The sequence below is a fragment of the Rhineura floridana genome, chromosome 18 (genome assembly GCF_030035675.1).
Source record: "Rhineura floridana isolate rRhiFlo1 chromosome 18, rRhiFlo1.hap2, whole genome shotgun sequence".
Lineage (NCBI taxonomy): Eukaryota > Metazoa > Chordata > Lepidosauria > Squamata > Rhineuridae > Rhineura > Rhineura floridana.
In genome coordinates, this window is record NC_084497.1 from 27,747,770 (window position 1) to 27,770,901 (window position 23,132).

General features: G+C 46.9%; 2 protein-coding genes and 1 long non-coding RNA gene across 5 annotated transcripts; 2 read left to right on the forward strand and 1 right to left on the reverse strand.

Annotated features, from left to right (window-relative positions):
• The first annotated feature begins 68 nt into the window (after positions 1-68).
• Positions 69-3,148, forward strand: LOC133372371 (uncharacterized). Its single transcript, XR_009759484.1, has 3 exons — positions 69-141; positions 1,391-1,527; positions 1,927-3,148. It is a non-coding gene; the product is annotated as an uncharacterized LOC133372371 (long non-coding RNA).
• Positions 1,911-14,318, reverse strand: SLC45A1 (solute carrier family 45 member 1). Of its 3 annotated transcripts, none has more exons than XM_061600876.1 (9): positions 14,215-14,318; positions 10,625-11,032; positions 9,260-9,352; positions 7,578-7,802; positions 5,940-6,124; positions 4,565-4,718; positions 3,568-3,744; positions 3,015-3,220; positions 1,911-2,261 (listed from the first exon to the last, which is right to left on the reverse strand). In XM_061600876.1, the coding sequence occupies exons 2-9, from the start codon at positions 11,019-11,021 to the stop codon at positions 1,995-1,997; spliced, it is 1,704 nt and encodes a 567-aa protein (XP_061456860.1). In that variant the 5' UTR covers positions 11,022-11,032; positions 14,215-14,318; the 3' UTR covers positions 1,911-1,994. The 3 variants fall into 3 exon arrangements, with proteins under 3 accessions (XP_061456860.1, XP_061456857.1, XP_061456858.1); XM_061600873.1 differs by having other exon boundaries at positions 5,388-6,124; XM_061600874.1 differs by lacking the exon at positions 3,568-3,744 and having other exon boundaries at positions 5,388-6,124.
• A 1,806-nt stretch (positions 14,319-16,124) lies between these two features.
• Positions 16,125-23,005, forward strand: LOC133372924 (claudin-16-like). Its single transcript, XM_061602118.1, has 5 exons — positions 16,125-16,214; positions 19,266-19,401; positions 20,538-20,702; positions 21,375-21,439; positions 22,685-23,005. Exons 1-5 carry the CDS (start codon positions 16,125-16,127, stop codon positions 22,877-22,879), a joined length of 651 nt encoding a protein of 216 aa, XP_061458102.1. The 3' UTR covers positions 22,880-23,005.
• The last annotated feature ends 127 nt before the right edge of the window (positions 23,006-23,132 follow it).

Here is a 23,132-nt window from a genome sequence, read left to right on the forward strand (position 1 = left end):
GCGCGGACGACGTGATCCCGGAAGGATTCTGTGTTTGTTGTTATGTGCCGTCAAATCAATTGCGACTGATGGCGACCCTGTGAATCAGCGACCGCCAGTAGCAACTGTCGTGAACCACCTGTTCAGATCTTGTCAGTTCAGGTCTGTGGCTTCCTTGATGGAATCAAGCCATCTCTTGTTTGGCCTTCCTCTTTTTCTACTCCCTGCTGTTTTTCCCAGCCCTCCTCCTCCCCTCCTTGCCCCTCCTCCAGGTCAGTTTCACCTATCTTAAACAGGATCGCACAGAAGTAAATCCCACTGAACTCAAAAAGCATGCACATGAGCAAACCTGCCTTCCTTCCCTCCTCCCCCGTCCTTCTTGCCCCTTCCCTCCCCCTTCCTTTGCCCCTCCCCTCCTCCTCCCCCATTGTCAGTTTTACCTAGTTTAAGCATGATTGCATGGGATTAAATCCCATTGAACTCAATAAGCATGCAAATGGTCAAATCTGCCCTCCCCTCCTCCTCCCTCCCATCACCTCCCTTTTGCCCCTTCACTCCCCCTTCCTTTGCCCCTCTCCCCTCTCCATCCCCTCCCCCCTCCCACTGCTTCCTCTCCCCCCTTCCTCCTTCCCTGTCCTCTCCCCTCCCCCTCCTCCTACACCTTCATCAGTTTTACCTAGCCTAACCATGATTGCATGGGAGTAAATCCCATTGAACTCAATAAGCATGCAAATGATCAGACCTGCCTTTCCCTCCCTTCCACCTTCTCTCCTTTCCTCCTCCCCTCTTCCTTCTCCCCTGTCCACTCCAGCCCTCCCCCCCTCCTCTTCCCTCAATGATCAGTTTTACGTATCCTAAGCATGATTGTTCCATGTATTTCTGTAAACAGCTAGACTGGTGAGGACTAGGGAGAGGGCTTTTTCAATTGTGGCCCCCACTTTGTGGAATTCCCTCCCAAATGATCTCCGCCATGCCCCCGCTATGATGAGCTTCTGCCGGGCCTTGAAGACCTGGCTCTTCGGGCAGGCTTTTGGGGTGGGTTAGGTTTTATTATTATTGTTGAGATTTTTTAATGTTTTAATGTATTTGTATGTTTTTATTTTGTACGTCGCCCAGAGCGGCTGAACAGCCAGCCAGATGGGCGACTAATAAATTTAATAAATAAATAAATAATAATAAACCACTCTGAGCACCTACGCAGCCTGTAACAGGTTACTTCCAGAGGGATGTTCTCCTCCAGGTAGTGTGTGTGTGTGTGGGGAGGGAGGACCTGTTTATTTGAAAGGGCAGGTTAGACTTTTTAGACCAAACAAGTCATAATTTGAGCCATAACTTCAGCCATGAAGTCCCTAAGAAGAGTCCTCCTGGATCAGATTAAAGGCCCATCTAATCCAGCATCCTGTTCTCACAGTGGCCGACCAGTTGCCTATGGGAAACACGCAAGCAGGACCCGAGTGCAAGGAGCACTTGATGGGTGGAGCCACAGGAAAAAATGGTCGGAGCAACAAATCCAGTTGTTACCTGTGCCTCTTCCATCCTCCTACTGAGGTAGATGTAAAGCAAGGCAAGGGCAGGGGGGGGGTGCACCTGGAGGAGAGTCATGAGGCCGGAGAGAGACGCTTGGGGCCAGTCACAATCTCTCGGCCTACCCGTCCTTCCAGGGTTGTTGTGAGAATAAAACGGGTGAGGATGGTGAGGAGAACCTTGTACACCTCCTTCAGCCCCTTGGAGGACAGTAGCAAAGAAAATGCAGCCCACCCTTGGCTTGATGCACCTTCCAGAGCTGTTGTGAGGAGGACGGGACAAAAAATGGAAATTGCTGAGGCCTCTCCTGTCCCCACCTCCCCTCTGCATTTAAAGACGTCAAAGGAGTCATGTGTTTGATTTTTTTATTATTACGAGGTGCACAGCTCTGCAGCTGGCCTCCTTCCATTGTCTCTTCCATAGCACCGTGGCATCGGATCGTGGCGTGGGATCCCACCCACCCACCTGCCGCCTCTGCCTCCACTCCGACCTCACGCGCTGAGCATGAGGGGCTGTTGCTCCTCCGCCATTTCCTCGCCCGGCGAGATCTCATAGACGACGCAGAGGGACGAATACAGGCAGCCGACAAAGGACACCACGCTGGCAAAGTACATCACCCCGTTGGCGCTGCCCACCGCGGCCGTTAAAGGCCCCATCACCATGGAGACGAGGATCTGTGCAAGGAAGTACTGGCAGCTCAAGAGGGAGATGTCCACCCCCATTCCTCTCTTGGTGCCGTCCTCATTGGATCCTGCAAACTGTTCAGTGGGGGGCAGAAGAAGGCTCTTGTTGAAAACAATTATCTTAGACGCAGTTTTACAGTGGGGGCTCTGGGGGCAGGGATGGGGGCACTTGTGCCCCCCCAGATGTTGTTGGGTTCTGACTTCCATCAGCCCCAGGCAGCATGGCCAACGGTCAGGTACGATGATGGCGATCTATTTTGCTTATGAATCACTTCCTATGAAGCCTCTCAAAGCCATAAAACCACTTAAAACAATTGCATTTATACCTTTAAAAACCGTTTGAACAACTGCATATTTAAAAACATTTTTAAAGGATGGGCATTTTAGTCTAGCAACATCTGGAGAGCCACAGATCTCCAGATTCCCAGACTGATAAGGGGGCAACCCTAAAAAAAATCCCCATTCCATCAGGCTGCCTCTGTGGGAGAGATGGGGAGTGGAGCTCATTCCATCAGTGCTGCTGAAAGACCAGCTCCGTCAGGTTACCTCTTGCTCCTGTTCTGTTTCTGTGCCAGTTGGTCATTAGAAGAACTACTCTTTCAGAATTGGTACCTGAGTTTGCTTTTTTTCCCCTCTTCCCTCCCTGTGCCTTTCGTTTCTGTGTCTTGTTTTGTTTTGTTTTAAGATTGTAAGCCTGAGGTCCAGGACTGCCTAGTTTTAATTAATTGTACTTAGCCACTCAGGGAGCTTTTTTTGGCCGCACAGCAGCGTACAAATGCCCTAAATAAAACAAATATATCCGCTTGGGCTGCCACACCTGAGACTCACCTTCTTGCTCTGGTAGTAGTCGCACAACAGAGAATATGGGAGTGTGCAGAGCGTTGAAAATAAAATTCCGTAAGTTACGCAGAGTGATAAAATCACATAGACATTCCGGGACAACGTTGCTAGCCCCGTGCCGAGTCCAAAAGCAAGATATGCTATAAAATACAGTGTCCGGATGCTGAAGTATTCCTCCAGTTTTTCTAGTGAGGCTGTAAAATTAAATTAAATTAAAAAATGAATGTGGATTATTTTCTCATGCAGGGCAGATCCAAAACACGTGGCTGCCTGACAGACAGGCCAAATGGTATCTCCTTACACCCGCTAGCTAGGGACAGAACTTTAAAACAGGGATGAGGATCCCTAAAATCCTCCAAATGTTGCTGGACTGCAGCTCCCATAAGTCCCAGCCAGCAGGGCCGATGTTCAAGGATGCTGGGAGTTGTAGTCCAGCCACATCTGGAGGGTCACAAACTGAGTGGTGCTGCAGCTGGCTTCCGGCTAAGGAGGTGACCACCAGCTGCTCTGCAAGATGTCCAAACCCTGAGAGGTTTTGTACCTGAATAGAAGGCAGCGCTGAACGCATAAATGCACATGCCCCAACACCCCATGGTCACGCCGGCGTTGTACTTCTGGTACTCCTTGGAATCGTGAGGGGCTTTGGGGTCCCCTTGAAAGACCACTTCCCCCATAAAGTCCGTATAGAACAAAATCATCCCTTCAAATGAGAGCCAGCCTAGGAGACAAATTGGAAGGCAGAGAGGCAGAAAGCACATTTCGGAGGAGCAGACACCTTTCCCGAGGAGGGGGCTATCAAGAGCCGGTTACATGCAAGGCGGCATCTTTAGAGGATGCAGATTGTATCAAAAATATGGATGAAAAGATTTGTCAGCGTTGGTTCTCAAAATTCAGTCTCCCACATTTCTTCAGCAATTTGCAGGGAGTTTTTCCCCCAGCATTTCAGTGAGGATGTCTCTTAACAAACACAATTTTGTATGCAGTTTTGACTAATGTACACATTTCTTTGCAAGCAGTTTCCCCTAATATAATGCATTTTTCTGTTGTTCACTCATGCATTCATTTTTATGCACGCATTCCCCTAATCTATGCGTTTTTGTAGACGCTGCTTTGGTTGGAGAAGTGCAAAGCAAAATTTGGACGGGTGAACTTCGAGGGGTGGCTGTGTTACAGTTTGCACATTGCTTTGGAAAATGAGAATTGGTTAGATTTGCCTTTAAATGCAAACAGAATCAAATGTCTCCCCCATCCCTAACAGCCATTTGACTAAAAATGAATGAAACTGACCCCGTAATTCATGTAGAGAGCCAGTCCCTACTGCTTTTGGGGACTCTTCCGCTCACTCAGCTGAGTGGGGGCTCTTGACGTCTGTCCCAAAACAGTGCTGCATCCAATAGACACAGTGATGCCTTCTTACAGCCCTGACTCACACGAATGTAAAAGACCAGCAACTGGTCCTGCAAAACCATGGCTGTGGGGGGCATTCTGAAGTCCTGGGACCCCAGGCCAGCCCTGCAAAGATCCGCACGGAGGTTTACCTAGGAAATGGTTGACGCAGAGGTTGCGTAAGGGCTTGGGCATCCGGCAGATAGTTGAGCAAAGGAGCTTCATCGAAAGCGGCTGTTCAGAGAGTTCGCTCGATCCGTTCAGTTCGCTGTCGTACTTCACCCCATTCAGCAAAATGTTTGCTACCTGCACCGCAAAGAGGATTCAAAAATGAACAAACAGCACTGAGCAGGAAGAGCAGCCTCTTGTACATTGTGGATTTTTAAGGGATGTTTACTGAGACATTTTGTGGGTGCCGTGGAAGGTGTGACCCATGGGTATCATGTTAGTGACCCCTGATTTTTTATCATATTTGCAATTCAGCCTTTGCCAGGTCTGCTTTCCCCAGCATACGGCAGAACTCCAGAGAAAAGCACTTGTGGCCCCAGCCTGCCCAGTATGGAAAGTGCTATTGAGGTTTTCAGTGATACTGTACCCTTAATTAGAACCTTCCTCCTTTCTGATTCTGCTTTTAATGGCTTTCCATGCAGTTCAGCCCAGCATTACTGATGAACTGCTCCTTAAATAATGAAGTCAGTTCCTGTTTCCTCTGCCCCCGCAAGGAGGAGGTTTCATTGCAATATTCCTCTCAAAATGAAAAAAAAAATGGGAGGAAACCAGCAGTCAAATTCTCACCCCCTCCATGGAGCAGGGCCTAATTTTTTAAGGGGCAAGGCGTTGATTCATAAATAATTTTTGGCTAAACTAAATAGGAAGCTGTTATAGGCAGAAGCTGCAAGAAGGAAGCTTCTAATTAAAGTTGCAAGGGCCTTTTGCAGAACTTCTTGCTACTGAATAAGCATTTTCATCACTCACCTGTTGACTGAAGGTTACATTCCTTCTTCTACTGCTTTCCGGAATGTTGCCTGTGATAATATCTGGGATGGCCAAAGTCTGCGGCCTTTTCAGAATCCCCGACGATCGTGGCTTTATTGTATCCAGGGAACCCACCCTCAGGCAATCTCCATCTTGCCCAGACATTCCTACATTCTCTCCCACTTCCAAGGCAGCACTTTCGTGGGAATAGGATCCTTCTGGAGCCCTAGGGAAGCTAACACTTATAGCTTGCCTTGGCAGACTAGCCGGGATGGTCAAGTACCCATCATGTCCACTCGTAAAGCAATCTATGAGCACGCTGTCGATATTGGAGGTCCCGAAGGACGAGGCAAACTCACTAAGCCCCGTCAAGGAATTATCCCGGCTGATGAGACTGCCATACTTGGGCGTGAGCGGGCTGAGAGGGGAGATGGGGCTCGTGAAACTGGCATACAGACGGACCGGGTTCTGAGAGGCGAGGTTTTCATTTGTGCAGTCCTCAAAGAGAAGGGGCGGGGAAGGTGGGAGAGGTAAGCTGGGGCTCTTCATCACCTTCTTCTTGCTAAAAGACTGCAAGGGCCTTTCAGGAATACTGATCAAAGTCAAGACGGTCGCGATCATCAGCGCGGCTGAGGTAAAAACGTAAATGACACGGAGCTGTCCCCCAACGGCCCTTCCAAAGCCGGTCCTGTCCCAATTGATTCCTCCGACAACATACCCGCAGCCGCCTCCGAGACCTGTCAGGGAGAGGACAGAATGGAATTGTGCAATTAAAATTCTATGAGCCTCAAAGCTTTGGTCTGAACTTTGCAGACACAAAAGGAATGATGTGCAAGATAATGATGAAGTGCCGCAAAGTACATGTACGGAGTCTGTTACAGAATGTTCCGACAAAACCGTCGATGTTTGACTTTCTGGAAAACCGCAAAGTAGATAGCACACGTGCATAGCACAGGCGTTTCTTTTGCAAATCACTTACAGATGTCAGCGTGATGACGAAAATCTGCTTCTGCACACCTTAGAAAGTTTGCTATAAGAGCGAGCGGAGAATTGTCTATGGGAGAGAGCTTTGGACTAGCACTTGTCTGACGTTCTCTCCGAACAGCCATTTGTTTGCTTTACTTGGTTTTGTTTTGCTTTCTTGTAAATAAAAGGCATCTCTAGCAGATCGTGATGATTCAAACACCATAGAAAGCTTTGTCTTCTTCCACAAAAGTAACCTCCAATAGGGACATAGGGAGATGCTTTACATCAAGCCAGACCGTCCTCTTTCAACTTGCGGCCGTCAGCTTGGGCAAATGCACCAGGAAACGGGAAGGGCCATATAGCTCAGTGGCAGAGCATCTGCTTTGCATGCAGAAGGTCATAGGTTCAATCCTTGGGACCTCCAGGTAGGGCTGAGAAATGCCCCTGCCTGAAAACCTGGAGTGCTGCTGCCAGTCAGAGTAGGCAATGCTGAACTAGATGGGCCAACGGTCTAATTCAGTATAAGGCAGCTATCCCGATGTTCCTCCCTAAGTATACCGAGACCAGGGTTCAAATCCCCGCTTGGGCATGAAACTATCTGGGTTACCTTGCACTAGTCAGTATCTCTCAACCGAACCTACCTTGCAGGGTTGCTGTGAGGATAAAATGGGGAGAAGGGGAGAACCGTGTTTAGATGCCACCTTGAGCTCCTTGGAGGAAAGGCAGGATAGAAATGGAAGAAATACATACTGAGCTAGGATGGATCAGAAAATCCCCAATTCAAATCTCACCTCTGCCACAAAGATGCCTAGATGCCCTAGGGCATGCACCCTGTCCCTCATAGCCTCAACTGTCCACCTGCAATATAGGCATAATAACACTGATCTATCTTAGAAAGTTGCTATAAGGATTGTTTTATGCTCAGAGGCACATGTTACCAAATTCTTCCAAGCTACACAGGAAGTGGATTGGACTGTGAAAGATCAACCCAAATGGTGTTTGCATTTTGACCAATTTATAGGGCAGTCCAATATTTCAGAGAAGAGGTCAGGTCTCCTGCTCCCCTGGTGCATTCATTACAGCTGCCCAATTTCCCTGCTTGTTAAAGTTTGATAGAAATATCTGTGGGCTATAGGTAAGTTTTTAAACCGCAAGGTTTTTGGCCTATTAGTGGATAAATAAAGGCTCAGCATTGTCATTGTTGATCTATGCCAAGAAGCTCACCGGCTAGCAGGGCATGAATGTTGAGTCCTCGGTCCTGATCTGACGGGCTACACACGTCCATCATGTAGGCGTGACTGGGGTTGTCTGCAGAATCGGCACAGAAGTCCATCAGAATAACTCCGCAGATGGTGAGTGCAATTCCCCACTTGTGGTTGTTCACAGTGTCGGTCAAAGCGGTGCCTATGTCCCTGCCGTTCAACATCAGTGAAAGTCCCAACAGCGCCCCTGCGGAGGAGGAATCAGATCAGGACAAGTAAGATAAAGAACACTGGTTCAAGGTGGTACTTTACCATGAGGCCGGGGTGGGGAACTTTTTCAGTCTAAGGACCGCATTCCCTTCTGGGTAACCCTTCGAGGGGCCATGTGGATCGCGGCCAGAGGTAAAAGCTAGCAGAACAACAAATGCAAATTTTGCCTTTCTACAGTAGGCCAGTTACTGCACACACCCCTCTCTCCTCCATCCAGGCAGGCATAAAGCATGATCAGAGTTATTCTTTATTATTTGTTATTAATATGTGTGTTACTTACATGCCAAAATGGCTCCAAGGAAACATACTAGCCAGACAAAAACAATGTTACGCTGCAACATTTTGCTGCAGTTCCCACTAGTCCATTTGTTTTGTTTTGTTTTTCCATAGGACAGAAGCGTACAGTCTACAACCACACGCAAGCAAATTCCACTCTCTAAAAAGGCCGGATAGTTCAGATTCAGAGTGCACTCAACAGTTCCTGCGGTCTGTTCTCCTAATCTCCCACTGGGTCAGAATTCCAGAATATCCAGTGTTATACACAAGAAACAAACAAACACTTTAAACCAGTAACCTGTGTGCATGCTCGTAACTCCAACATTTACTGGCTGGCAGAATGAGGGAAAGGGTGTGACTACTTTCTGAATTTGAACACACCCCATCATTGGTGTGGAGATTGATGGGGGGATGCAGTCAGGAATGTAGTCATCCAGGATTGCGGAGGGTCGTAGACCCCTTACTTTTTTGGGAGCAGGGTCCCAGCCAGGTCCCTACATATGAGCCAATCAGCACGAAAGGGCACTGTGTTAACTACCGAGAAGCCTTGTCCTTTCGTGCTGATTGGAGACAGCCAGAGTGAAAGGAGGTGAGTCAGCCCCTGAGAAGACTCTTCTCAGTAGCTAACGCAAAGCCTTCGCTTTCATGCTGATTGGCTCCTAGGGATGTCTAGTGCAGTATGGACTCAAAAGTGACACAGAGAGCAAGGGAGATTAGAGAAAGGGGGAGAGGGAGTGTGGCTGTTAGGAGGCGTGGCACAACTATCATGAAGGGACCCTGTGTTTCGGAATGTGCCTCTATGCTACTGGACACAATCACTGTGTTAAAAAACCAGAAAATGGTGGTATAGACTGCTACAATTCCTCTCCAAAAACATCAGAAAGAGCAGGAAAGAGTTATGTCCAGACAGGGAAGGGTCATGGCTCACTGGTTAGTGCATCTGCCTTGCAAGTAAAAGGTCCCCAGTTCAATCCCCAATGGCATCTCCAGGTAGGGCTGAGAGAGACTCCCTGCCTGAACCCTGGAGAGCCGCTGCCAGTCAGTGTAGACAGTACTGAATGAGATGGACCAATGGTCTCAGTATCAAGCAGCTTCCCGGGTCTTAAGGGCCCTGAGTTAGAAAAGCAAAGGTTAAAAAAGCAAACAAAATCTAACTACCAATTGCCAGGACCAGGATGAAGGGTCTCCTCCGCCCAAACGGTGAGGTGCACCTGTCGCTCCAAGCGCCCAGCAAGGGCTGAAGTAGGAAACCTGGAAGAAAGAGCTACGATTCAGAGCACCGTCCAGCATCAAGGGGGATTTGGTGCGAAAGAGCAAGAGAGGCCAGTCGCACAAGCCTCGTTCTCCGGAAGAGGTCAACCTGCATCAGACCACACCACTTTGGGGTATAGGTAGGGGCTGGCAGAATGGAAAGGCCTCAGCAACATATAAAGCTTCATTTGTCATCATTGGGCAGCAAATAGGCGATAAAACGCTGAAAGCATCTTCAAAACAAAACGTCATTTAAAAAATCTTAAAATGTATATTTTTGAAAGTTGTTTTTTATTTTAAAATATCTTAAAAGCCCTTCTGGCACACATGTAGACTGGGATACGGTCTCTACTTAAAAGGCTTCTTGAAAGAGGAAGGTTTTCAAGGCACTGAAAACATAACAGGTGGCGCCTGTCTAATATTTATGGGAAGGGAATTCCAAAGGGTAGGTGCCACTGCGCTAAAGATCCATTTCCTACATTGTGCAGAACGGACCTCCTGATAAGATCATATCTGCAGGAGGCCGTCACCTACAGAGCACAGTGATTGACTGGGTATATAAGGGATAAGACAGTCTTTCAGGTATCCTGGTGCCAACCTGCATAGGGCTTTATACATCAGCTCAGATAATTTGTCTGTTTAGCCCACAATAGTCTTTAAAGTGCCACAGACATTGATGGTGCTCTACTAACTCATTGAGTTGTATTCCATGCGAGACCTACTCAGAGCAGACCCATTCTAATTAATGGGCACAACAAACTTAGCCCCATTACCTTCAATGGGTCCACTTTACATAGAACTACTATTGGATATAAACCCATGACTTCCTTCAAAAAAAATCCTGGAAACTGTAGTTTGTTAAGAATATTGAGAATTGTACCTCTGTTATTAATTAATTTATTTATTTATTTATTAAATTTATACCCCTCAAGGCAGCTTACAAAAGAAAATGAACATAACAATACATCAATAGAACAGTGAGGGGTAAACTACAGTTCCCAGGATTCTTTGGGGGGGGGAATCATAGAATAGTAGAGGTGGAAGGGGCCTATAAGGCCATCTAGGCCAACCCCCTGCTCAGTGCAGAAATCCAAAGGAAGTCATGCCCTTTAAATGTATGATATTTACGCAGTCACTGCTGGTGTTTTAGTAAATACTGTGAATTATACTCATCATCAACAACAAGGGGGACAGGTCAGTCATGATTTACCAGAGGAGCATAACTCGCTTTCTCAGGACCGAGATCCCTCCACCCCAGACCTAACCACTCACCCAGTATGGGGCTGATGAACCAAACCATTCCATACAGCTGATCTGGCAACCCCATCTGAAGCAGCACTGGGGTGACATAGGCAGTCTCCATGGCATAGCTGAATTCGATCCCGAAAAGGATGCACCCGTTGAACAGCAGCTCCCGGAAGGACCTCTCCGGGTGGATCTCGCCAAAGTGAATCTGGTCAATGGGGCAAGGGGTGTTGGGGGGAGGGGGAGGGGAGGGGCGGATGTGCTTCCTCCTTTTCGGGTGCCTTTTGAAGTTGTTGGCACGGTGGCTGATGTGGCGGGTGATGGAGCCAGAGTAACCCGTCACTTGGGTCCTCCACAGATCCTGAGAAGATAGAGCTGGGAAGAGTGCGTCACTGGCAGGGCTTGCCACAGCAGGAGGAATCATCACGGATTTGCCTGCAGGGAAAAGGCAATCATGGAACAGTTGAGTTCGAAGGGGCCTATAAAGCCATCAAGTTCAACCCCCTGCTCAGTGCTGGAATCCAAATAAAAAATGCATACTCGCTTCTGATTTACAGCAGGGAGGGGGCTCCTGTGTCCTTCCAGATGTTACCAGGCTACATTTCCCATCATGCTTGGCCGTCTTAGAGCTGGAGTTCAGTAACATCTGGAGAGCCACAGGTTCCCCAGGCTTGATTTTCACCCTTTATGGGCTGCCCTATACAAGCATGAGAACAGCCCTGCCAGATCTGGCTGGCCCATCTAGTCCACCCTCTTCTTCTCTCAGCGGCCAGCCAGTTGCTCCAATAGGAAGCTTCAAAGTAGGACCCGAGCGCAACGGCACGCTCCTGGCTTGTGATTCCTAGCAACTGGTAGTTGGAAGCATGCTACCTCTGACAGCGGAGGCACAACATAGCCATTGTGGGTAGTGTCCACTGACAGCTTTGGAATGGACTGCCTTCAAGTCAATCCCGACTTATGGCTATCCTATGAATAGGGTGTTCATGGTAAGCGGTCTTCAGAGGGGGTTTCCCATAGCCTCCCTCTGAGGCTAGTCCTCCCCAGCTGGCTAGGGCTTGCTCAGCTTGCCACAGCTGCACAAGCCAGCCCCTTCCTTGTCCGCAACTGCCAGCTGGGGGGCAACTGGGCTCCTTGGGACTATGCAGCTTGCCCACGGCTGCACAGGTGGCAGGGCACGTCACCCCTGAGCCACTCCCTGCGGGGGTGATCTTTAGCTGACCGTTGACACCCAGGAGACATGAGCAGGGATTGGAACTCACAGACTCTGGACTCCCAGCCAGGCTCTCCGCCCCACTGTGCTATACCAGCTGTACTGACAGCCTTATCCTCCACAAATTTCGCAAATCCTTTTAAAAAGCCATCCAAGCTGGTGGCCTCATGCAGAAGTCATTCTCTCACAAACAAAGTTAGTTCCCAGTTTGGTGCAAGCAATGGAGAATGACCGCTTCAGTTGTATGATGGCTTCAGTTGCACGGGCTCTCCAGACATATTTTTCTTCTGCGTTCATAGCGGTATTGGGGCAGCTATATGTGACCCCACTTCCAATAGCCATTGGCACCTGCCAGAGACTTGGACAAGCCGTTTCGTGGCCAGCCAGGACATGCCCTGAAATGTCCTGCTGAAATCCTGTTACTTTTCATACCACGTGTGTCCGGGTTTACTTTTTGTCTGACTTTTGTTGCGCTAAAGCACAAGACCACCTCTTCAGACAGCGATAACGCAGTTCACCATTGGAGAGCATCACAGAAGAACTCACAAAGTGGAAAGATGTCTGGATGGTCCAGTATAAATCTACTACGAATGGAGTATTATTTGGTCAATGACATGTTGCAGAATATACCTTCCCCCCTCCCCCCAAAAAAACCCTCCCCAAAACAAACAAATCTAGGATTTAGGTCCACCCCTCTCCCACTGAATGCTCAAAGGTAGAGCTGAAGCAGGAACTAACCACAGAATATATTGCCTGCACAATGTGTCTCTTCAGGGTGTGGTCCTCAACAGCTATAATTCCAAGCATTTTGGAGCTTAACATGGAAAGCCCTTAACAGATTAAACTGAATGTAGGTAAGTAGGGTGTGTGTGTGTGAGAGAGAGAGAGAGAATTTGGGAATGCTATCCTACAAAAATCCCTGTAAGTTAGAAAGCTAGCTCATAAAGGAGGAACATTCATGCCAAGTCCTTTACCCATTGTGCTAGATTTCTGCTTGCAGAGTTTTTCTACAAAAATGTCATGCCCAAATGTGACCCCACCTGACATTTAACATGGTATCGTCTATTCTACCATCTAAGGAGTCTACCTCATTACATGCACAGATTGGCTCCAGGGGCTAGTTTATATAAAGAGCAGAATCAAGAGATGAAGATTTTTTGTGTGGATTGCACCCTTATTTATTTGTTACCCATTATTTGCCAAACCATTCCAGGATGGTGTACAAAAGTGTGAGTAAAAATTAATTCAAAGAGCATGTAAATACAATTTAAAGCAAGCAAATAAGCATAATAAAACACAACACAACAACTTTTATCCTGTCCTTCCTTTAAATAGCTCAAGTCAGCTCGCCTAGTTCCCCATTCATTCTCTTTTATCCCCACAACAGTCCTGCGAGGTAGAGTAGTCTGAGAGATAGTTATTGGCACAAAGTCACCCAGTGGCTGAGTGGGATTTTGAACTTGGGTCTCCCTGATCTGATACACTAACCATTATGCCACACCATGTTCAACCTCTCCTCCTTACAAAACATGTGGCTGAATAAATTAATGACCGTAACATGTTAATTTATTTGTGTTTAGGTGCCACCTTCAAATTCATCAATCAGTCATGCCAGTGTCTTTTCACAGGAGACTGGAAGGTGGAGACAGATTTACTCCTTAATGTGCCACCAGGTAAAATACAGTCCACACATTTCACCCCCCTTATAACTAGAATGGACTAAAAACTTTAAAAAGAAAAAAAACCCTGAAAATTCATTTTCCCTTATATCTCTGGAACCAAAAGGACTAAAAACTCACAAAAAATAAAGCTGAAAATTCATTTTTTCGTTAAATCTCTGGAACCAAAAGGGCTAGAAACTTTAAACACAAATACACTTGAAAATGCATTGTTCCTTATATCTCTGGAACCAAAAGGATTAAAAACTCACGAAAAATAAAGTTGAAAATTAATTTCTTTCATTATATCTCTGGAACCAAAAGGGCTAGAAACTTTAAGAAAACAAATATAGCTGAAAATTCATTTTTCATATCTCTAGATCTAGAAACTTCTTAAGCTGAAAATCAGGAAAGGAACCTGAAGTATAAATAAGAATTCCAGACATCCCCACAGGCCGTGGCCCTCGCAGACTGTTTAAATCTGGGAAGAGGCGGCTGGTGTGAATCCTCATTCCCGGCCATCCTGTCTGTGAAGGCAAAAGTCCACAACACCTACAAATGCACCCATCTTCTCTCTTTCCCATCGCAAGGCGGCTCGCCCCTCAAAACACCCCATCCCTCTCCGGGCTCAAACAGGCAGGTGAAGAAGCACCCACCTCTCATTCATCCTCATCTCCTGTTACCAAGAGGGCCTGGTCCTAAAGGTCTTAGGAAGCAGCCTGCAGCGATGCAATAGGAGATGGATTTACCTGTGTTACTACGGCAGATGGTGCAGCATCCTTGAAAATATATATATGTGTGTTGATCAGGCTTGCCGATTTCCCCCTGGATTTTTGGTTTCACCTTGGCAGGTCTGCTCACGGTCTTGTCTCGCCCTCCCACCCCCTCCCACCCACCCCTGCACTGAGATTCTGCGCTTCTGGCTGGGGAGGAGGCTGGGTGATGTCACCGTGTCTCTGAGCCCTGCCCACCTCCCCCCCTCCACAGCTCTGCAGGAACGCACCCGCCTTCCCTCTACCCTGTCTTAAAGAGGCAGGAGTCAGCGATGAGGATGGAGCATCCTTCCTCTGTGCAGCGATCTATGGAGGGGAGGAAATCGATCTCTTGAAAAGAGAAGAAAAATGCACAGGTGCAAGCATACGCACGCACGCACAATGACAACAGCCTTCCGCCACCAGAAGAGAGTCTCTGCATGTGCAGGATCCTGATTCAGGTATGTTTTGGGAAGCAGTGAGGATGTTTCGGCGAGAACTGGATATTGAGGCAATCACCATTTCTGCTTTAAAAAATAAAAAAAATGCTGGATTTCTGCCTGTTAAGTCCGTTCTGAGATTGATGATGGAGCAGAGCTGTAGCTCAGTGGTTAGAGCATCTGCTTTGCTTGAAGAAGGCCCCAGGATCAACCCCTGCAATCTCTAGGCAGGGCTGGGAAAGCCTCCCTTTCTGAAAGCCTGGCTGCCTGTCAGTGTCAACAACACTGAGCTAGTTGGACTGATGGTCTGACTCAGTATGTTCCTATTTAAGCAGCTCTTTATTTAGAACCATGAGGACTGGGATCTTAACTTTAGCGTTAAGGGAAAGGACCCCACGTCAGGGACTGGGCACCTGCTTGGCAGGTGCAAGGTGCAAGGTCCAGTCTGGTAAAGGCTCCTGTTCTGAAACCCTAGAGAGCTGCTGGCAGTCTGTGTAGGCCAGGAATGCCCACATGGCAGCCTCCAGATGTTGTTGGCCAACTCCCATCAGCCTCAGCTAGCATAGTCAATGGTCAGGGAAGATGGGAGTTGCATTAATAGACGTGTATTTTGAGCCTGGAACGACCAATAGCCGCCAGCTACTGATCAACCCTTGCTACATTTGAGCTTACTTTCTATAAATGCCAGTTTCGTCTGAATGCAAATTGGACATTTGGGTGGCGTATATTGGTCTCTACGTGGAAACCCAAATGGATCTGTATATTTCTAAATGTCCTGTTAATGTGAGCGGACAGGGGTTCTCTCTCTCTCTCTCTCTTCCTCTCTTTTCCTTCCCTTTTACCCCCTTAATGAGATTGCATTCAAGAAACCAATTTTTAAAAAATTAATATTAAAAACGGTTTGAAACAAACTAGAATCACAACCTCACTGATCTCAGTCAATCAGTTATAGATTTTAATTTTGGGTATGACTCATGGGATGCAGTAGGCAATTAGTACTGCTGACCTTGGGCCCTTGAAGGTGGAGAAGAATGCATGTGGTCAAGGGCCGTAGCTCAGTGGTAGAGCATCTGACTTGCATGCAGAAAGCCCCAGGTTCGATCCCTGGCGTCTCCAGGTGAGGCTGAGAATGCCCCCGTCTGAAACCCTGGAGAGCTACTGCCAGTCAGTGTAGACAATACTGGCTAGGTGGACTTCTCAGCTTTTAAATGTTTATGGTGCACAGCAGCTCAGGAGGGGAAGGTGAGGCAGGCGGCCAGACTTCTGGAGCTCAGGGCTGTGATTTCAGGAACGTGTTCTTTCCATTTCCACAAGGGGGAACACGCTGACCTCTTTCCACTTGCAACCCTTTCTCTGCAGAGCTGCAGACCACCTTCTGGTCTACAGGATGTGAAAAGAAAGGTTGTGGTGGGGGGAGTGTTTGCTAAGAAAAAAAAATCCTGTTGAAGGGGGAATGGAGATCCAGACATGGCTGTGGCAACGGACATCCTGGTGATATGCCTGGGCGGGCTGGGCCTTTTGCTCCTCGGCCTGGGCACTGGATCTGATTGCTGGAGGGTAAGGAACAACTCACAGGGTTGTAAAGCGGGGAAAGGTGCAGACAAGGGGGCAATCAAAAGCTGTGCTGTGCCACAAGAACCCCACATCCCTGTCCTCCCATGTTTTCTTGCCCTGTGAGTGGCTTTCATTTTTCTACCACATTCGCGGTCAGGGACGGATAAACCAGCCAATTTCTGTTTCAGAAAGCATTTAAAGGCGGACCTGCCTACTTTGCACTTTCCAAAGCAATGTGCAAAGCGAAACACAGTCGTCCTTTGAAATTTACTCTTGGCCAGATGTATAGAAAAGGGCATCTGTTAGGCTAAAGTGTGGATAAACGTGCATGTATTTGTGGAAGTAACTTGCTCAGGCAAAATTGAGTACAAAATGTATATATTTCGGGGGAAATTTGCACGAAAATGCTGGTGAATTTTCAGGAGGACTTTTTTATATATATAAAGCAAATTGATTTGCAGATACAGAGAATGAACTGAAGGCTGAGAAAATGAGAAATGGAGAGAAACTGAAATGAACAAATATGCCCATTTCTGTACAGCACTAACCAAAATGAATGAAGGGCTGGATCACCTTCCCAAGGAAAGGGAGTTGCATTTTGGGGGCAGGGGGGTTAAAATAGGTCCCTTGGAAATGGACACGATGAGAGAATTTTATAAAAAATTTATAAAAATAAAAATAAGAGGAATTCCCTCCCCTTAAATATTAGACAGGTGCCATCTCTGTTATCTTTTTGGTGCCTACTGAAGACCTTCCTCTTTCCACAAGCTTTTTAAGTAGAGACTTTATTCCAGTCTGCGTCTGTGTTGGAATTGCTTTTTAATATGTTTTTAAACCTTTTCTTTTTTTAAAAAAAAATATGTTTTAACCTTTTTATTTTTTTAAAAAAAGATGTTTTGAAAGCTTTTTAAAAATGTTTTTAAAGATGTTTTGTTTTAATGTATCTTCAAGTCTGTTTTTATGATGTTTTAAGGTGTTTTTAGTGCTTTTGTTTACCGTCCTGGGCTCCTGCTGGGAGGAAGGGCGGGATATAAATCAAATAATAAATAAATAATTATAAATAAAATTATAACTATGCTCACCACATCTCCCAGGTCAGTCGGAAGTTCCAGGGGTAAAGCACTCAACCTGTTCTCTTTTTTTAAAGGAGATAATTGGAGGCTTATGGTGTTAGGACTATAACCTGGGAGACCAGGGTTCGAATCCCCACACAGCCATGAAGCTCACTGGGTGACCTTGGGCCAGTCGCTGCCTCTCAGCCTCAGAGGAAGGCAATGGTAAACCCCCCCTGAATTCCGCTTACCGTGAAAACCCTATTCATAGGGTTGCCATAAGTCGGAATCGACTTGAAGGTAGTCCATTTCCATTTTGAAGACATGCAGGCTGAGCATAGGTGGAGGAGGCATACGGCTTACACACTCCAACATTAAGAGAGGCTGTGTCCCACTATTTACACAGCTCAGTCGAGAACATGTTTACTCAGGAGAAAGTTCCATTGACATAAATGGGATTAGCTTGGGGGCCCTCCAGACTGGTGGCTTTTTGCAGGTCAATTCTGCAACATACCATAGATGCAATCATAGTGCATTGGTGGTGGATTTATACTGGACTGCCCGCACATCGTTCCACGTTATTGGCTGTTCTGCAATGCCTCCCTAATATTACCACATCATTGCCATCTGGAGGCGCACTCTTGTGCTACCGAAAGTGGGATGGCATGGAACTGCTCCAGTGCCATCATGAGCACAAATCATCATGAGCGCACTTCTGGAGGGGCGCTTGAACAAACATAGCTGTGATAAGGCTGTTCTTCACATCGAAATTCCCATAGGCCACTGTTCTCAGATTGCAACACACCATGGTTTGTACCCAATGTTAGTTCTACTCAGAGTAGTCCCATTAAAATAATATACATTAGTCCAGAGCTTGGAAAAGTTACTTTTTTGAACTACAACTCCCATCAGCCCCAGCCAGCATGGCCACTGGATTGGGCTGATGGGAGTTGTAGTTCAAAAAAGTAACTTTTCCATACTGACTTAAGCCCATGCATTTCGGTGGGTCCACTCTGAGCAAAACCTAGTTGGATGCAACCCCAAGTCTTTTTCCTTCAACAGGGAGATGCAGCAACGTTTCTGGAATGTATTCATGTCGAATGGACTTCAGAGTCATTCCTTCTTGCTTTCCCTTTTCCTTTCCGGAAGAAATTGATCACCCGGGTGACATAAGAACGGGGTGGGGGGTGCTTTGGTTGCGCTCTTGTACAAACGGAGGCCGAGTTGCCATAGGAACACTAAGCTCTGAGGAAAACACACCGATAGCGCCTGTGGCGTTTGCTATGCTCCTGGAAAGGTCAAATCTGCTTCTCCTGACTTTGACACCAGACATTTATTCCACTTTACACAGTCATGGCTTCCTACAAAGAATCCTGGGAAGGCAAAGTTTGATGATGATGATGATGTGCCAGTACTTATATCTTACTGTGGCTGCTGGTGCAAAATGGCTAGCATGGACAGCAAAAAACAGAGGTGCTGGCACTCCATACTGGTGGGTACTGTCACAAAAGAAAGCCCTGCTAATAGTATATTATGGGACTTATTACTTGGAATAGTTTGGAGGGGTGGGGAGTATGCTGGTTGCTTGTGCAATAGGAAAAATTGTTTAGAATAAACCCTGTGGGAAGGATAATTTGTGAAGGATGCTGAGAGTTGTTCGGAGACTCCTCTTCCCTTCGCAAAGCTGCAGTCCCCAGAGTGGTTTTATTTGATTTATTTATTTATTGTTTGATTTGTATCCTGCCTTTCCTCCCAGCAGGGTTGAACAGTCAGTCCCTCTTCCCAGAGAACTCTGGGGACTGTAGCTCTGTGAGGGGAAGAGGAGTCTCTTCACAACTTTGTCCATGCATTGTGCAGCTTGTGGAGACGGTGTGTAGCTGAGGTGGTCCACCAAGGCCTCTGGGCTCACCTCCAGCTCACTTTATGTAGCACCTGCTTTTGCAAAGACCTCGTGGCTCCTTGTTCCTGCCCGAAGCAATTCTTTTTCCTTTCCTTCCTCTAGCAAGATGCCAAGGACCCCCTGTCTTCGGTGGGCTTGAGCGTCCGGTGCCGGGGATTGTGGAGCGAGTGCGTGTTTGATAATGTGGCCAACCTCTGGACTTGTGACATTCCCATTTCATATCTCAGTGAACATCCAGGTGAGGGAAACAAAGCATGTCCATGCACTTGGACCAGGCTGCAATGGTGGAACGTGGGAGGCTGCTTCAGTCTGTGTCAGATCATTGGTCCATCTAGCACAGTATCATCAACACTGACTGGCAGTGGAGCTACATGGTTTCAAGAAAGAGTTTGGGATCAAACTTGGGACCTTCTGCATGCAAGGCAGATGCTCTGCCTTGGCCAAATCCATCCCTCTCCACATTCAGGACCTCGAGGTTGCTTGCAGCGTCCCATGAGTGATATACAAAATCTACACCCGATTGACAGAGATCAGGGATCCTAACAACCCCGGAGGAGAGGCTTCCAGACAACCTGTTTATTGAGCAGCCGTTCTGATATTGTTTGCAGGGAGATTAGACGATGGCACTGTCTATTTAATGAGCATTCATTCCGATTCATTTGCAGGAAAGTTAGATGGCGTGGCATCAAAACAAGCGCCATTCCACATTTTCCAGTGCATTTTCCTTATCACAGAAAGTCCAGTCTTTGGGGGAAAACACATTTGTTGCACAAGACCTCCCAATCCAATAAAACTGTGCAACCTGAATTTGCTGGTGTGTGATTGAATTCCACCCCAAAATACTGACAGTCTGGTGGGGGAAGGTGGAGAATTTTGGTTGTCGGGAAGTCTGAGGTTTACCAGTAGGGATGGACGAACATGTCAATTTTTGTTTCTCTCATTTTCCCAGTCTTAAGTTCAGTTCTCCACATTCCCACACCAGCTTGCAATTTTTTTTTAAAGTCCTCAGGAAAATTTGTCAGGATTTTAGTGCAAATTTCCCCGAATCTACACATTTTTGAATGCAGTTTTGCCAAACGCACACAATTTTGCAAATCAGTTTGCCCTAATATAATGCATTCTGTATGTTATTTGCCTTCATGGATTCACTTCTAGGCACACTTTCCCCTGTTTTTGTAAACAGCGGTTGGAGAACCGCATTGCAAAGTTCAGAGAAGTGATCCTTTTTGAAGGATGGCTGTGTTTCGGTTGTCAAATTGTATCGGAAAGTGCAAATTAAGTCAGTTCACTTCAGATTTCTTCCCCCACCATTCCCTATCTTATCAGTAGATCCTGATTGGTCTCATTCTCTCCCAATTCTCCCCATCTCCCCAGCTGTTCTTGTGGTCACTCGGGTCTTGGTGATTCTCTCTGGCTTCCTGACCCTTTCTGCCGTGCCTCCCTTCATCGCGGGGATGACATGCACCAAGCTGATCCGCGACAGAGTCCCTCAGAAACACAAGTTTGCCCTTGCTGCTGGGATCCTGTTGCTCTTAGGAGGTAAGCACAGCCTTGGCTTGTTTCAGGGTGAAGCAAAATGTAACCTTATCCAGGCCTTGTCTTTCAAGCACTTGTTTCTGTTGGAATAAGCAACAGTCACCAGTTAATACCTACTCTACTAAAAGGGGGGAGGCCACTAAAGGGTTCATGTATCTACACCTAGGAACAAAAGGTGGCCTTCCTGAGTCATGAGTTTAGCTTCTCTTTCCTCTTTCTTTGTTGAGTTTGTTGCAACTGGCAATGGTTGACGTTGTTAAGTACAAGGATCCAGTTTAAGCAAAGAACCTACTTTGCAACAGTTTCTAGAGTGCCGTTTGGCTTTCCCCTTCCTTCTTGTTTACACTAGCCCTGCTTTGATGCCTTTAACAGCAGCCAAAAGCCCCCTCCCCAAAGCTTTTTTCATGATTTGTGCTCTCAGTGGTTATGGGATGGTTATATGTGGATCCATTTTCAATACTGTTGGTGCCTGCAAACATTATGAGATGGACACATTGCTTCTTTCCAGTTGGTGCATGACCCGCAACATCCTGCTGAAATGCTGAAACTTCTTATGCCACAAATGTCCACGCCCAGACCTCTTTCAAAAAGCTTAAAATTCTGCTTTATAGAGGAGACCCATCCAGGAAACAGTGGCCATTGGCAACTCTAATGTGGAATCTTACCCTTTCACAGGGCTTTCTGGAGCTGTTGCTATTCTCTGGTATGGCATCGACACAGTCCAGAAGTATAAGCTAGAGGTAAGTAACTGAGCCTCAGGCTCTGCCGTATCCTGAGTCAGACTCACTGGTCCATCTGGCTCAGTATTGTCGACACTGACTGGCAGCAGCTACCCACGGTTTCAGTCAGGGGACATTCGCAGCCATACATTTAAGTTGAGACCTATTCCAGTCTGCGTTGGAATTGCTTTCTAAGATGTTCTTAAACCTTCTTTTTAAAATGTTTTTAATCTTAGATGTTTTGCAAGCTTTTTTTAAGTGACGTTTTTGAAGATGTTTCGTTTTAATGTGTCTTAGGGTCGCCATAAGCCAGAATAGACTTGAAGGCAGTTCATTCATTCATTCAAAGTTTGTTTTTATGATGTTTTAATGTTTTTGGTGCTTTTGTTTGCCACCCTGGGCTCCTGCTGGGAGGAAGGGCGAGATAGAAATCAAATAATAATAATAATAATAATAACAATAATAATAATAATAACAATAATAATAATAATAATAATACATGGAGAAGCTGGGTATTGCATCTGCAACCTTCTGCATGCAAGGCAGGTGCTCTGGCCACTGAGCCATGACCCTTCCTTTAAGACACAGGAAGCTGCCTTACACCGAGTCAGGCCTTTGATCCATCTAGCTCAGTACTGTCTACACTGACTGACAGCAGCTCTCCAGGCTTCAGGTAGAAGTCTCTCCCAGCCCTACCTGGAGATGCCGGGGATTGAACCTGGGACTGTGCATGGAAGGCTATGGCACTTCTCCGCAGGGACTGCTGTTAGGAACGGAAAATCTTGGAAGCTGTGTGGCTCCTTGGAGGCGCTTCGCATCCACCCCTTTGCTCCGTGGACGCTTTAAACCAGGTCAGATGACACATCATTACTAGTCTGAGAATAGGGTTCCTTTTAGAAGTTTTTAACGGTGTTTTAGAAGGTTGTTTTTAAATGTTTTTGGAAGATTTTATTGTGATGTTTTAATATTGTCTGCCCCGCTGAGCTCCTTTGGAGGAAGGTGCAGGATATGAACCTAAATCATCATTATCATCTAGTCCAGTATTTATTTATTTTTTACTTTGACTGACAGCAGTTCTCCAGAGACTCAGACTCGAGGCCTTGACAAAGTGTTGTTGCTGAGAATCAATCCCTCCCTTTAATACTAATCAACACCAGCTTTGACCAGGCTTTTATGGATCCCTGCGTAAGCCTGGCCTATATGTGTGTGTCTTCCCCAACCCCTGCAGCATGTCCCGGCTTGCTCACCAGCTCGGTTCTCTTTCAGGTCAGCTTCGGCATCCCTGGCGTGACTTATGAGCTTGGCTATTCCTACTGGATGGCTGCTGGGGGCGTCGCTTGCACCGCTTCCAGTGGCACCTTTTTGGTCGCGGCCAGCTGTCTCGATGCCCGGGTGCCACGGAAAGAGCGGAATCTTCTATGCAGCCCACCGGCCTCCAAAGGGCAGCGGACATACCTGTGAATGTGGAGCCCAGCAGCATTTTGCTGTCTAGGAACTATTGTTTGTTCAGGGTGCTGGGAACCATAGCTCTGTGAGGGGCGAGCTTCAGTTCCCAGGATTCTTTGCGGGGGATCCATGGGCTTTCAAATGTGCTTTCAGCATACAGTCGGTGTGGAATGTGACCATAACGCAAGATTCCTATTAAACCAGAAGGTGTGTTGTATGTTTTAGCATTTGATAAGCTTCGCAATTATTATTCACATCAGGCCAAAAT

Coding starts and splice junctions, on each gene's coding strand:
- SLC45A1 (XM_061600873.1), bottom strand. CDS start 11,021: ATGATTCCTCCTGCTGTGGCAAGCCCTGCCAGTGACGCACTCTTCCCA. Junction 9,353..10,624: donor GTTCATCAGCCCCATACTGG/GTGAGTGGTTAG, acceptor TCTTTCTTCCAG/GTTTCCTACTTCAGCCCTTG. Junction 2,262..3,014: donor ACTACTACCAGAGCAAGAAG/GTGAGTCTCAGG, acceptor CCCACTGAACAG/TTTGCAGGATCCAATGAGGA.
- LOC133372924 (XM_061602118.1), top strand. CDS start 16,125: ATGGCTGTGGCAACGGACATCCTGGTGATATGCCTGGGCGGGCTGGGC. Junction 20,703..21,374: donor GATCCTGTTGCTCTTAGGAG/GTAAGCACAGCC, acceptor ACCCTTTCACAG/GGCTTTCTGGAGCTGTTGCT. Junction 21,440..22,684: donor TCCAGAAGTATAAGCTAGAG/GTAAGTAACTGA, acceptor GTTCTCTTTCAG/GTCAGCTTCGGCATCCCTGG.